General features: G+C 35.8%; 1 protein-coding gene across 1 annotated transcript; it reads right to left on the bottom strand.

Moving 5' to 3' along the window:
- Positions 1 to 7,977: 7,977 nt before the first annotated feature.
- LOC104117519 (protein ABA AND ROS SENSITIVE 1) lies at positions 7,978 to 14,436 on the bottom strand. Its single transcript, XM_009628582.4, has 9 exons — positions 14,273 to 14,436; positions 13,592 to 13,674; positions 12,368 to 12,467; positions 11,356 to 11,572; positions 9,937 to 10,234; positions 9,032 to 9,107; positions 8,891 to 8,937; positions 8,592 to 8,786; positions 7,978 to 8,400 (listed from the first exon to the last, which is right to left on the bottom strand). Exons 2-8 carry the CDS (start codon positions 13,663 to 13,665, stop codon positions 8,606 to 8,608), a joined length of 993 nt encoding a protein of 330 aa, XP_009626877.1. The 5' UTR covers positions 13,666 to 13,674; positions 14,273 to 14,436; the 3' UTR covers positions 7,978 to 8,400; positions 8,592 to 8,605.
- Positions 14,437 to 15,166: the final 730 nt, after the last annotated feature.

Here is a 15,166-nt window from a genome sequence, read left to right as displayed (position 1 = left end):
AGTAGCCCGTAGGCTTTAGTAGTCAAAGTAGCCCATAGGCTTTAGTAGTCAAAGTAGCCCGTAGGCTTTAGTAGTCGAGTGAATGATTCGAACTCGAAATAAAGTAGCCCGTAGGCGTAATGGTCGAGTGAGTGCTTGCTCGAACTCGAAATAAAAGTATCCCGTAGGCTTAGTAGTCGAGTGAATGATTTGAACTCGAAATAATGTAGCCCGTAGGCGTCATGGTCGAGTGAGTGCTTGCTCGAACTCGAAAAGTAGCCCGTAGGCTTTAGTAGTCAAAGTAGCTCGTAGGCTTTAGTAGTCAAAGTAGCCCGTAGGCTTTAGTAGTCGAGTGAATGATTCGAACTCGAAATAAAGTAGCCCGTATGCGTAATGGTCGAGTGAGTGCTTGCTCGAACTCAAAATAAAAGTAGCCCGTAGGCTTCGTAGTCGAGTGAATGATTCGAACTCGAAATAAAGTAGCCCGTAGGCGTAATGGTCGAGTGAGTGCTTTCTCGAACTCGAAATAAAAGTAGCCCGTAGGCTTTGTAGTCTAGTAAATGATTCGAACTCGAAATAATGTAGCCTGTAGGCATAATGGTCGAGTGAGTGCTTGCTCCAACTCGAAATAAAAGTAGCCTATAGGCTTTAGTAGTTGAGTGAATGATTCGAACTCGAAATAATGTAGCCTGTAGGCGTAATGGTCGAGTGAGCGCTTGCTCGAACTCGATCCTGTTTGCATAATAAATCTTGAACATAGAATATTGGTAAAGAAGAGGGCTCTCTTCGCAAGTCATTATACATGGGTTCATGTTTTCCTTCAGGGCTCGGGCCAACTACATAAGCATGGTTCGTTTTGACTATTTGGCTCTTACAACGTTTCCTGTTGAGACACTGTTTGTCATAAAATAACGAAGTAACTTCCTTTGCACCGAACTTGATAATCGTCACAGATGCGTTCAATGATAAAGCCCCCTAGTATATGAGGTTGATTTTAAAGAGGCCTCGGATACTCAGGAGTAGTATCATTTCCGCTATATAGCTGGTATCATTTCCGCTGGTCTACTTTTGCTTTTTCGTAACGGACCTAGAAATCAACTGGTCATCTTCGACTCTTATTTTGGATTGATATCGATTGTGCACATTGGTCCAAGTAATAGCTGGGTACTCGATCAGATTTTGCTTCAACCGCCGTGAAGCCATCGAGCTCCGCTCGTTTAGACCTTGAGTGAAAGCTTGAACAGCCCAATCGTCTGTGACTGGTGGCAGATCCATTCGTTCCTTTTGAAAACGAGCTACGAACTCCCTTAGCTTTTCGTTATCCTTTTGTATTACCTTGAACAGGTCTGTCTTTCTGGTTTCGACCTTTATGGCTCCGGCATGTGCTTTTACGAAGCAATCTACAAGCATAGCAAAAGAATCAATAGAGTTAGATGGTAAATTATGATACCATACCATTGCCCCTTTGACAGGGTTTCACCGAATTTTTTCAATAATACAGATTCGATCTCATCATCTTCCAAATCATTGCCCTTGATGGCACACGTGTAAGAAGTGACGTGCTCGTTGGGGTCGATCGTTCCGTTATATTTGGGTATTTCGGGCATACGGAATTTTTTGGGGATTGGTTTTGGGGCTGCACTCGAAGGGAAAGGCTTTTGAATGAATTTCTTCGAATCTAGCCCTTTTATCATTGGTGGAGCTCCCGGGATCTGATCGACCCTGGAATTATATGTTTCTATTTTTTTATCGTTGGCTTCGACTCGTTTTGTGAGTTCCTCGAGCAATTTAGTAATTTCGGGAGTAGTCCCCGATTCTGGCTTATTTGACTTCACTATGGCTGGTTCCGTTCTGTGGGTGATTTTTCTAATCGGATTGGGCTCCGGCCTGCTTTGTTCCTGAGTTTGGCTCTGCAACTGAGCTATCGCTATTTGCTGGGCTTGCAACATCTCGAAGATCATCCGTAAGCTGACTCCGATATCCTCCGCGTTATGGGTGTCTCGAACTACGGATCGAGTACCGCCCTAAATGCTTTTTTCTGGTTCGGAATGTTAGTTCGCCTCAAGAGCCACTTGTGAATTGACATCTAGCGGTACTTCGACTCGAGCTTCGGTGACATCGTTAATTCGCCTTCCGTCCCTGGGTGTCAAGTCATTGATTTCATCTTGAAGGTCGGCTTCGTGGTCGATAGGCAAAGCCATCAATCGAAGGTTTGCCATTGTTGATCTGAAGTTGTAAACTGGTGTGTCCTTTAGATTTATATCAAACGATCACTGTTACCCTTAGCCCCACGGTGGGCGCCAAACTATTTTATCGAAAAAATTGGATAACGTTAGATTTTGTATGGTTCCAAGGATATGCAATACAATTCGATATAAATCGCGTAGAAAAATAGAAATATGTGTATTGTTGACTATGAGAATGAAAATAGTGAGAAAAAAGAATGAATAAGTAAAACAAGCACAAGGGGATAACTATCAATATAAGAAGTGATCTTTTTTTGCAGCCCCCTTTAGCTTACAAGGATTCCCCCTTTTATAGAAGAGGGTCATTATAAAAAATAATAAAATAAAACATATAGTGGAAGGCCCATGATGACTTGTCTCTTCCTTTATTTCCGTCAAGATTCTCTCTCTTGGTACGGTCGCAACGGCTCTTGTATGTGAGCTCGATATTGGCTCGAACTCGTTACTGGGTCGGGCCCTTCGGTCTTGGCTCGAGTTCGACCTTCGAGATGGGCGTCGCGCATTTCCGACCTCTAAGCAGTGCCTTGCAGATCGATTCGGTCACGGGCTCGATAGGATTATCGAGCCGACTCCTCGAGCGACCTTCGGGCTCGAGGCTTGTTAGTACCGACTTCGGAGCTCACTCCCAAAATCTCATTCCAAATTTTTAACACTCGAACTCGATCGAACATAGGAAGACCGAAATTTATTTCGACCGTATATAAAAATTATGGGAAATTAATGTTTTGTCCCAGGGTTTGTACCATGGCCATAAAAACTACTAGCTAACCAATTGAACGACTAAAATTTTTCAGGATTTATCCACTTAGATCGATGTATTTATATTTTTCTAGTCTCCACTATGATTATATATTTATATATAAATGAGATTACTTGGAATTACATCAAGAGTAAAAGTTAGACCTGCTTTCGACTTGAGCTCAGTCAAAAAGAAATTTTAGTTAATCAAACATCCAACTGATCACCATATTTATTATAATTGTATACATATGGTATTCACTTAGATGTTTCTACATTATTCTAAACCACAATTGTCTCCTATCCACTATGATTATAAATGATATTACTGGAAATAACATCTAGGTACAAAAGCTAATAGACTTTCTTCAAGCTGTGGTTTAATTTCCATGGTTACATTTTATATAAACTATATGTTATACCAAAACTAAACATTTACCATCAAAAGTTTGGTCGTATATATCATTTATTAATAGCATAAATATTTAGCTAGTTTACCAAAAAGGCAAGTTAAATGAGTTGGCCAAACAGTTAGGAGACTTGATAAATAGGTATTTAAATTTCCCTTTAAACGTAGACACATTTTTCCTTAATTACAAGACCTACTTTTATAATAATTGGATATTTGATAAGCGCATAGTCGAACAATTAGTTAGAAAACTAACTGCACTTATCTTCTGAATTTTAATATGTTTAGCTTGAACACATAAACATAAAATAATAACTTCATCTTATTGCTAGACTTCATATAATTAAATTTCACATCAAGCCTTATTGGAGAGTGATGTTCGATTACTTTGTTCTGACAACTTTAGCTCTTCTAATCTAAACGTTATTTTAACGCCATTGTTAATAAGGTATAATTTTGTTGTAGCCCATTACTTTTAAATATAAAAAAGGAAAAGGTCGCATTTAAGAGAAACCTCAAAACTAATTATGCACTAACATGTCGCATTTAAGAGAAAATAGACGACAGAAACAAAGAAGGGCTTTTATCAGTTTTAGCTTGCGCTAGAAACTATTTATATTTGGTAGTCGAAAAAGTGTATAAAATTTATATATTTTTTGTATATAACATACAGAATATATATACAAAAAATATATATTTTTCGGCTATTATTTTGAGAACAACTATACAGTGTCATTTTCCAATAAAGAAATGGTCTAAAACTATTTAAAAGGAATTGAAGAATTAACAAAAGAAGCAACTTGAAATAGTGAACCAAATATGAGCTTGCTAATGGGAATATATGAAGGCATAAATCACTAACTGTTATACTTTAATAACAATAAACCTCAAAACTAATTTTGCTGTAACATGTCGCATTAAGAAAATACAACAACTACTCTTTCATCCCAAACAAGTTGGGGTCGGCTTGTTTGATGAGGATTCATCATGACTCATGAGTTTGACAAGTTTTACGCTCGCTGTCAGACTATAACCGTAACCCTCCTTCTTTATCGAGGTTCAGACTCGCAATTTGAGCAAGCTCACACGAGCGGAGTTGTGTTGTTTAAAAAAATAGATAAAATAAAAAGAGAAAGAAAGAAAGAAAAAGGTCTAAACATACATTTTAAAGCAAATTGAAGATCATTGGCAGTGAGGTGCACTAAGCTTCAGTTATGCGAGGGTCTGGGAAAAAGCCAGACTACAAGGGTCTATTGTACACAACCTTACCCTGCATTTCTACAACAGATTATTGTTTTCACGACTTGAACTCATGACCTCCTGATCGCATAACAACAACTTTGTTCCCTTCAAATTGAAGATCACTCAAACCACAAATAAACTCTGCTAATGGGAATCTATGGAGGCATAAACCACTAACTGTTATATATACTTTAATACCCATCAAACTTAAACTTCTTTAGTTTTAGGTTTATGGTGGTGATGTGCAAAACCCACTTAATGGACTAAAGAAACAATGTTGCTAGTGTTAAACCCACTTAACAATTTTATTTGAATAAATGCTTAACCGCCATACATGATGCTAGCTAGCTAATTTATTTTCTCATGGCCTAACATGCCTTTTGATTATAGTGTAGTGTGTTGAATACCACCATAGTGCTTTTCTATTCTAATGCAGATAGAGCTCCAAACAGGATCGGGCTAGCTTGAGTACATCTCGACTAATTCTATAAATTATCTGTTATTTCTCAATCATATAAATATTGAGTAACCCAATTCATTAAGATTTGAACAGATGAAAAGAAATCACTTAATGTTAAGTTTTTTATCTAAGTAAAGTTAGGTGAAGATCATTAGACTACAATTCCAATCCTCGAGATGTAATATTCAATAGGTAATTATTCCAAAAAAAAAACATTGGCCGGAAAATTTTGAATGGCCCAAAATATTTCTATCTACAATACACCTCGTGTTAGACTTAGTAAATCTTATGGTCATGGAATTTCCAATATTAAGACGTGATTTTGTACCCCCAAGAAAAAGAAAAAATATATATAATGTTTTCATTCAACGGTTGCTTTGTGCCTAAAATGGTCATTTTCATCTATCTTTTGCAAGACCCCCATGCAAGACCTAAAAAAGGTATAAACTCTTTAATGTAATTAAAGTTTTATAAGGAGATGCGGTTCACATACTCCTTTTTTGTTTATTTTGTTAAGTATTTAATTTCTTTAAGGTTTATGTTACAACAATTATCTTCCACAAATTGCAGTAAAAATATACGTACCTAATTGGAAAGGTAATAAACACCATTATAGAAATATCGAGGAACGTAGGCACCTTATTTGAAGCGGTGTCACGTCACTGCTTCGTCAAATTTTTTAGTAATATGTATGTTTAAATAATAAATAAAATTAAAATATTGTGTATAAATATAAAAAAATAACACCACTTGCCGTTGCAATAATTTATTCATATGTTTACTTCTTCAAATATTGAGACCGCTTACAAAAATTCATGTGTACGCTACTGAAAATATCAATGTATGTATGGTTCACTTTCATAAAGAAATGTCCCGCAAATAAAGAGACCTCTCTAATCTTATTGCATTTAATCATAAAAGCATACGATACTTGGTAGGAAACGCTTTACTTTCAAAGTGGATCTTTCGACGCGAGTCTGGATTAGTCGGGCTCCAAATACTAATATCAGATAAAAAACCAAAAAAATAAAATTATTCGACAAAAAGTTAATTTTTTCGTAACCAGATACAACAATTTTGGATTTATTATCAATAAATTATTGATATCCTTTCTTTGTCTCTTTAGAGTTGCCCAACTTCATCGTTGACCCCTAATATTATTAAAAGAAGAAAAAGAATTCTCAAAAGCCACAAGATTGGTTTATCTTTGAAAATTAGACCAGTAGAAATCTTAGTCGGCTAATCAAATTGGCTCTTAATTAATTATTATATTATCATATGTAAGACAACTGGCAAAGAAGCACTTGAAAAGTTATCAAGAAATCAAAAGTTTCCATTTTCTGAGTTCAAGTTTGAGGTGAATATGTCACGACCCAAAATTCACTAAAGTCGTGATGGCATCTAACACCGCCGTCAAGCAAGCCAACGGTGAATGATTAACTTATTTATTCATTTTAGTATTTGAAATTATAATTTTCATTAATTAAAGAGTATGAAATAGAATTTACAGGATAAGTGATAATATTTACACGAACTACAATAATGAACAATCCCGTAATAATATATCAAAGACATTAGTGGTATGAGAGTTTTCTGAACTCTTAAAACACTTGTTAGCCAATGAGCAAAGTAACAACCACAATATTGGTTTAATTAATTGTTACTTAAAAAGCAAACAAAGTCCGTTTGGATAGAAGTGGACCAATTTTAAGGTAAATGAGGGGATGACAAAGAAATGAGTCATTGTTGTATTATATTTTGGCAAACATCATGTTACCACTTACAAGAAAATATTGGGAAAGCATGTTTTAATTTGTATTAGGACAAAAAGAAAAAGAAAATATTTGAACCAAAACGGAATAGGACAGAGTGGTTTTTTATTGAATATTTTTCTTTTTCTTTCATGTGGATTTCCCAGGGTATTTCCTATAACGTATTAAAAACTTGAAATATCCTTTGGACTTCATAATATAGAATATCTGGTGCTATTAATTCCAACCATAATTTTCTGGTAGTAAACATTTTTCCTCCTCTAATATTTACATCAAACCATATTAACTTAATCGATCATGGTCAAATGATTTAATGAGGTAAAATCATATACCACTATTCAATTATGATTAGGTGATAAAGGTTTATTGGTAAATATATATCATATATTTATTGATTTGATGTAAATAACGAGCGTAATTAACTATAGAAATACAGCCTCTAATGGGTCTTTGATCCAAAGGCCAAATGACCCTTTTAATATCCTTTTTAAAGAAATTCTAGCTAGACTAGATATTATCCTCTCCTTTTGTGTGACAAGCTTCCTTTTCTATGACGTCCTAAAAATTTATACGGTTTTTAAATCTTTTAACAGTGCAAATTCGTTAATCTATCCAAAATGCAAACCTTAATGTGATATTTTCTTTTATATTAACTTTTTAGCCAGTATAAGATTTTCTACCTCTATCATTTATATAATATATAAGTCAAAATAATGTATTACACCTGTGCCCAGTCAAAACACGTAATGATGTTCAAATGGTCAGATAATCCGAATTCAATTCTTTTGAACAAAGCTTGACCTCGATTAGGAATTAGTCCTTGATTAAACAAAATTTAAACGATATAAACATATTACCAAACTGTCTAAAACTAAAAGAGCAAGCCCCTTAGTACTAGCTGATGGAATAATTGCTAGTACTAGTCTTTTGGCTGCAAATGTTTTGGCTATCGCTTCAACATATATCGATATGAGAAAAAGAAACTAACTTGCAGGCTATGTTGCTCGGACTCTTCGAAAATGTGACTGGATACGTGTCAGATCCTCCAAAAGTAGTGTATCCGACACGGGTGCGGCTACATTTTGGAGAGTCCACGCAACATAGCTTGCAGGCATAATTTAAGAAACTGTATTCATAAGAGAGTACAGAAAATATCTTTCATAACACAGCATGACTATATTTTCTGTTCGATTCTCCGCTTGTTTAGCACAGTGGCATCCGAAAGGACAACTTTGGTGCCAACATTAACTATGTCCATCTTCAAATGGAATTGCCTCAAGTTCATACTCAAGCCTAAATGTAACCTAAGTACACCTCTTTTCTCAACCCCCACATTACTCTTTGACAACAGAGTACCCAAATGAATTTGGCACATTGTTCCTATTTACTTGCAGGAGCAGGCAAAATCCTAGTTTGCAGGTCAAAGAAAAAGTCATAGTTCCCTATCAGCTCATGGAAATTGCAGCACAGAAACTCAATGCTCATCCTGCATTCACTGTTTTGAACCAAAATATCTTCAGTTCAAGGGACAAGTGATTCAGAAAACCTTGTTACCTACAACCAAAAGGACAAATATTTAGCATGGTATCGGTAATATTTCATGGGAGCAACAAAAACCTTGTTACCTACAACCAAAAGGACAAATATTTAGCATGGTATCAGTAATATTTCATGGGAGCAACAAAACTACTGCAGAGACACACGGTAATATGACGGTGAGGGAGAGACTAGAGAGTGTGTCCTACCAGCATAAGCACCTTCACAAATGTTTAGCCCTCCAGTCCACGGTAAGATTCTCGTCACTGTCACCATCACTTGATGATTCGTCATCACTAGACTCCTTATCTGCAACCTTACTTTCTTTGTTGCCTAATGAAGATCTAGCAGCCTTAAGTTCCATCTTCTTCCTCCTCAACATCTCCAGTCTTTCCTTATAGCCCCTGAAGTCATGCAATATAAAAGTTTATTAACTTTGGACCATGCAAATAAAATATAGCAAAATTTTCAAAAAGGAGAAAATCATGTCATCATTTGAGAAACTGACCTCTGTTCAACAGATACTTCCTCTTCAATCATTTCTGCAGCATCAACCTGCAATATAAATGGCAAAGTGGGTCGATAACATGGTTTAACAGGATAGAAAATTTACAGAAGGCTCAACAACTATTTTGTAATAAAAGATGACCTCTTCTTCTTCTAAACGGTTATCAACCTCTTTTAAGTCTTCTTGGATTAACTTCTCAAATTCTTTGTACTCATCCCTGCAATGAAGTCATTAGAGTCAAGGTCTACTTTGTCTGGAGGAGCAAACATGTGGTTTTGGGGGGGGGGGGGGGGGGTTCACAAGGACTGAGACTAGATCAGTTATGCCACTGAAAGAACACAGTAGTCATATAAAAAGTAAGATGATTTATCTACTCCAAAATGTGAATGAGCTGATGAAAAAACAGAAAAAATAAATTTACTTTCTGATACAACAGCTATATTTTGATTACATTCAAAGCAGTAAAATCAAAGGCTTCGTATGCCAATTAGCTTCAGCTATTGCACGACACAACCATGACCACTATACATTTCCAGACTGTCCACAGAATAAAGCGCACCGGGAAGCGGTTCAACTGCACCACTGAACCATGACTGTTACAGCAACTAATTAGAAGTAATCGTGATGAAGCTGGAGGTAGTGGTGCTGTAGCCTGCAATTCAGGAGAACATGAATACTATTTCGAAAGTTGGAGGAATAAATGGAAAAAAAATGAGCCTTATAGCTCTTATAACTCTGAAAGAGAGCGCATCCGACAATATCCTGCATCTATATTGCCAGCATAAGGTGGTGCTTCTCCTCTGGATATTCTATTCATCTAGGGTAGCAATCTACTTTCTGGTTCAGGCTACTTGTTTGGATATTCTATTCATATAGAGTAGCAATTGGCTTTCTGTTCAGGTTAAAGAGACAGCAGGACAAGACATGAAAGATCCCATCTGAGGTCGAACGTATTAAAAAAAAAAAGGGAAACAGTTGAAGACACAACAATCAAAGAGTAAGAAACTAGGCTGCTTAGCAAGCGATATCAAGTTATCAAATCTTACTTGACATCTGGTTTGACTGGTGTAATACCACGAGCACGTAAGTCGGCATCTTTGTTATCAAAGAAACCTGCAGGGAGAGCTCCTTTGACCTGCTCAGCGTCTGAACCAGAACTCAGTTTTGACATTGGCCCATTTTCACCAGATCGCTGATTTTCTGTGCTTCTAGTCTCAGCATTCTTGGAAGAAGATAGGCCCTGCATGCTAGACCTTGACAAAGACAGTTCCTCCTCTTCAGTTTGATCTGAAACTGGAGCATGTCTGTTTGATACGTGGTCTCCCAACCTAGCAGAATCTTTCTCTGAAACACAAAAACTGAATAGATAAGGCATCCATGAAAATGAGAGCAAAATAAACTTTTATATTGCAATACCATGTTTTTTGTTACTGTAGAATAAATATTTTTAGGGTAGCGGATACCAAGTCCTCATTACAAAGTATAGCAGAGTCAAATCAGAGATATCATTGTATATCTAAGTCTTCCATACAAAGTACAGAGAGGCAGAATCAGGCACACCAAAAAGCAGCAGAATTACTGATTTCTCTACCTATCCTCCACCTTTTCTCTCCTTCTCTCATTGTAAATACGTTCTTCCTTTAAAGCAGATATTAAATAAAACATACACAAATGGACCCAACAAAGACTCACCATATATCCAATGTGCATGGATTTTAAGATTAACACTTGCAAAATCTTAGAATGTCTTTTTTTTTCTCAATATCACGGAATTGAAGACAGTGTCATGCTTCAATCACTGTTTAAAATGTCTATACAGAAAACTTTTAACAACAACAATAACCCAGTAAAATCCCACTAATGGGGTTTGGGGAGGGTAGTGTGTACGCAGACCTTACCCCTACCCCGAAGGAGTAAAGAGGCTGTTTCCGAAAGACCCTCGGCTCAAAAAAAACAAAAAGACAAAAGGGCAAAAAGGAAGACAATATTAGTATTACAACAACAATCATAGGATAAATAGGAACACCATGAAATCCAGAAAAAAGATGCAAAGTAAAGGGAGACAATATTAGTAAATATTAGTATCACCACAACAGTCATAAGAAAAATAGGAACACCATGAAATCTAGAAGAAAGATGTAAAGCAAAAGCGATAGCTAGTAAATAGGACCTGCACTGAAAAGCGAAATGGTAAGCCACAACATTCCCACTAGTTATCTTAGACAAAAACCCTACATGGCTAGTCCCACCATGTTACGAAGTAAGGCACGACTCAACTACCTCCTAACCTACAACCCTAATACTCGACCTCCACATCTTCCTATCAAGTGTCATGTCCTCGGAAATCTGGAGCCTCGCCATATCCTGCCTGATCACCTCTCCCCAATACTTCTTAGGCCGCCCTCTTCCTCTTCTCTATACAGAAAACTTTTAAGAAAAGGTAAATTCCAGCAGAAGCACCTTACCAATTTTTGGCCTCTTTGTCTCTTGATTATCAAAAAAATTGGGAGGAAGCGTAGATGATGCACGAGGCTTGGACAATCCAACAGAAGCTTCAGGTTCTTTACGGCTTACGCCCTCATGAAGTTCAGACTTGGGTTTAGGAAACTCCTTTGGAGGGTCGCTTCTTACAGTGTTTGGGTTTTTCACTGCAGCAGCATTAGCTTTGAGATTATTTATGGCCTGTACAAAACATAAGAATCTGTCTAAGCAGGGAAGAGTACAGCACAGACCTCACATGTGATATCTAAAGGAGAAAACAAGAGATGAATAGCAAGAACTAAGGAGGTCCTTAGAAAGCACACCAAAGGGTACATAACACATGCATGATAAGCTTAGATGACCAGCAGAAAACTTCAAATATTTTTAAATTCAACTATAGTAAGCCCCCTGACACAAAAAAAAAAACCAAAAAAGGCATTATAATTCCTTCCCGATCAACCGTCCTGCATTAGAGTCACAACACATTGTTCCTATCAATTCCTTTTCCTTTTGCTTCCCATACCAGCATGCCACTTGAAATGTCTTTTTTATTTTCAATGAACCCAGAGCAACTTCTACAATCACAAAGCAAAAGTAATTGTAGACCATCCCCAAACTATGAGTTCTTGATGAAAACGTAAACTAGCCATATATCTAATTGAAGAATGATGAAGAACAAAGATCCCTTTATTAGAAAAAGAAGCAAATTGATGACTACAAAGCTGACAAGTCTGGCATGGCCTTGTGGAACCTACTTTACCTGATGCTTATACTCAAACGAAAAACATACCTCAAACTAAAAACAAAAAACGAAAGGATATGCTCATGTTAATATACAAATGGCTTAATGTGTTCGTCTTAGCATGAACAACAGCACCTTTTTTCTAAAGAAGTACGAATGACCACATCGTGACTATTTTACTGAGCTTGGACTAGCATGCACCAAATTCCAGTATGCAAAAAGCTAAGACCAAACATCAATGAGTAAGATCTTACCTCATGATGTTTACGGGAAGCTTGATGTCCTGGCCACTGTGATTCAGATTTCAGAACAATGTCACACACTCTACATACAGGCTGATCGTGCTCATTGTACCTGTGCTATACATTAGACAGGATTTGGGAGTGAGAATCAGAAAAGCTAGTGCCTACAATTCTACAATAGACAATGCCCCTTTAACTAGGACTGTAAATACAAAACTGTGTTAAGTATGGATCGCAATCATGTCCAATCACGTAAAATATCAAATACAACAAATAGCACATTTATATCACATACGAATGGCAGATAAAAACTTCCCACTTTGAAAATAAAACTAGTTCCACATCAAAAAGGAGCACACACGCAGATGCTGATTTGGCAATTAAACAAGGATGACAGCAACTGCAGTTATAGATGAAAGCATTTAGGCTAAATTTTAGAAGCCACGATCTTGCTATTACTATCAATAGCATTGAGTTTCCAGATGCTCAATCTATCTTTGGATGGCAAACACATTTCAGAAAGCTTGTTTTCGTACATGAACTTTTAAAGGTCATATAGCAGGGACTTTAGTCATTTTTTTATAACCGAGATATACCCAAGGGCAATTGGCGCACGGTTCGAAGCTTGGTAAGTAACTCAACCCAATCAGGCGTTGTCAATGGCTCATTTAAGGCGCGCTTAATCCCTGAAGCTTAGAAAATATCGGGAAGGGCATTTTGCGTCTTTTAAGACGCAATTCAGTGTGGGCAAGGCACTAAGGTGCGCGCATTCATTGCCCGTGAGTTTTATCTTGGATCGAGTGGTGCTAAACAACAAATATAATCGGCAAATAATTGTATTAGTTATTAAGGAAAATATTATGAATGAAATTTCTTACTTTTTTCTTAAATTTTATATACATACATACATACATATATATATATATATATATATATGTGTGTGTGTGTGTGTATTTTTTTTCTTTATTGCACCTTCTTAGCGCACACTTAAATTGTGCTTAAAGTCCAATAGACCTGGAGCGCTTTTCAAAGTTTTTCGCCTTTGACAACACTGACCCCAAAAGCTAGCCCATGAGGTGAAGATTTCCCAAGACAATATAAGGAGACCAAATACCCACCCAACTACCGATTGGGACAAACTCAACAGGACTTTAGTCATTTACTAGCCATAACTTAAAATCATGAAATGAAAATAAAAAAAATATACTCTATCGACTCCCTTGTATATAATAATACCTTACAAGAGGAGAATCAATTCGCTTCTGCTTCTGTTCCTTCAGCTTTGCCCGGTATAATGCTCTCTTGTCCATTGCAATATTCTGTGATAATACAGCACCAAAAATCCAGTCAGAATAAAACCCAAAAAACAAATTAAATCAATAACAAAGCACCCGTTTTTTCTAACTTTCATCTGAGAAAAATATAGTGTATATAACTGGCCTGCAAGTTTCAAAATTTTCACCAAAAAACAAACAAAACAAAAAAAAACTCCAATTGTAAATATAGCCCAAAAAAATAATAATTTATATATATATATATATATATATATATATATATATATATATATATATATAAAACTTCTGCTAATTCTCATTTGGAAATTAACAATTGTATAAATGGCCTGAAAAATTTCAGCAAAACCTTTCTAATTGTAAATACAGCAAGATTTAGTCCAGCTACTCAGAAACCAAAAAGGTAAAAAGAATTAAAATAAACACCTTTTGCCAATTTTTATCTAGGTAAACCAAAAAAGTGCATATATGCAATAAATTTTCAGCAAAATCCCTGCTCAATTGGGCAACAAAACTAAATATTGACCCTTTTAGTAAGGAAGTATAACAGAAACGAAAAAGTATGTCCACTTCAACTTCATTGAGCTGAAATTCAATGCTTAAAATTAGAAAAAAAAATACTTACTTGCAAATAGCAGAATCTACGTTAGGATTAATAGATTGTCGCGCTTTTATCTTGTGGGATTCAATTCTCTGATTCGTAATTCGAAATGGGTTTTCCAGTTTCTAGTGAAAGGAGGGGGTGGGGTTAAAATTTGGTTTTGGGGTTAGGTCCCTAATTCATGGAATGACTTAACATTTAGTCCAACTTAAGTTTTGATGTAAAGAAAATATGATACAATAAGGAGTATATCTTTACCAATTAAACTTCAGTATGAATTTTCAGCCTAGTAATTTTTTTTATACGTACCACCAAAGGATGTGGGACAGCATATATGTGACTGTTCTTCTTTAATCAGAGGTCCGGGTTTGAATTCTTGGTAGGTAGCGCTTCTCTCCGGATATAGTCGGGTTTCAATACGGATATTGAATAACGAATGGGAAACCAAAAAAAAAAACTTTTTTATATGTATGTCATGTTGGTTTAAGTTCATTTAATTTCTCATCCAAAAGAGAATAAAAAAGCTTTTCAAATGATGCAGGAGCATTTTCGACTAAAGCAGAATATAAGTACGTATTTCTTGAAAAAATAATAGCATTTATTTTTCTTTAAAAATTAGTTAAGTATTCTCAGTCACTATTATTAACACTCAGCTGAATAATCAGATATGCATTTGTACTTGCACTAATTTTATCTTTTATGTTTTAAAAATATTTGCAATCAATATTATCATATAAAACCAGACAATGAGCTAATTAAATAATATTTTTTGAATAGAGTAATGTCGTTTGAAAAATTCAGTCAAACTAATTCTTCAAAAAAGTATTTTTTATAAAAATATCTTAAATAAATAACTTTGAAGAAATGTTTTATGAGGTTTCGAAAATATATTTATACAAACAAATCAACTTAGAGATA

Source organism: Nicotiana tomentosiformis, chromosome 5 (genome assembly GCF_000390325.3).
Source record: "Nicotiana tomentosiformis chromosome 5, ASM39032v3, whole genome shotgun sequence".
Lineage (NCBI taxonomy): Eukaryota > Viridiplantae > Streptophyta > Magnoliopsida > Solanales > Solanaceae > Nicotiana > Nicotiana tomentosiformis.
The sequence above is the reverse complement of the archived record's forward strand: the minus strand, read 5'-3'. Positions and strand labels throughout refer to the sequence as shown.

Excerpts from the sequence above, each read along its gene's own strand:
- LOC104117519 (XM_009628582.4), bottom strand. The coding sequence starts at position 13,665 with ATGGACAAGAGAGCATTATACCGGGCAAAGCTGAAGGAACAGAAGCAG. Across the intron at positions 9,108-9,936 it reads CCAGTCAAACCAGATGTCAA|GGATGAGTACAAAGAATTTG; the intron begins GTAAGATTTGAT and ends ACTTCATTGCAG. Across the intron at positions 8,938-9,031 it reads ACCGTTTAGAAGAAGAAGAG|GTTGATGCTGCAGAAATGAT; the intron begins GTCATCTTTTAT and ends TTTATATTGCAG.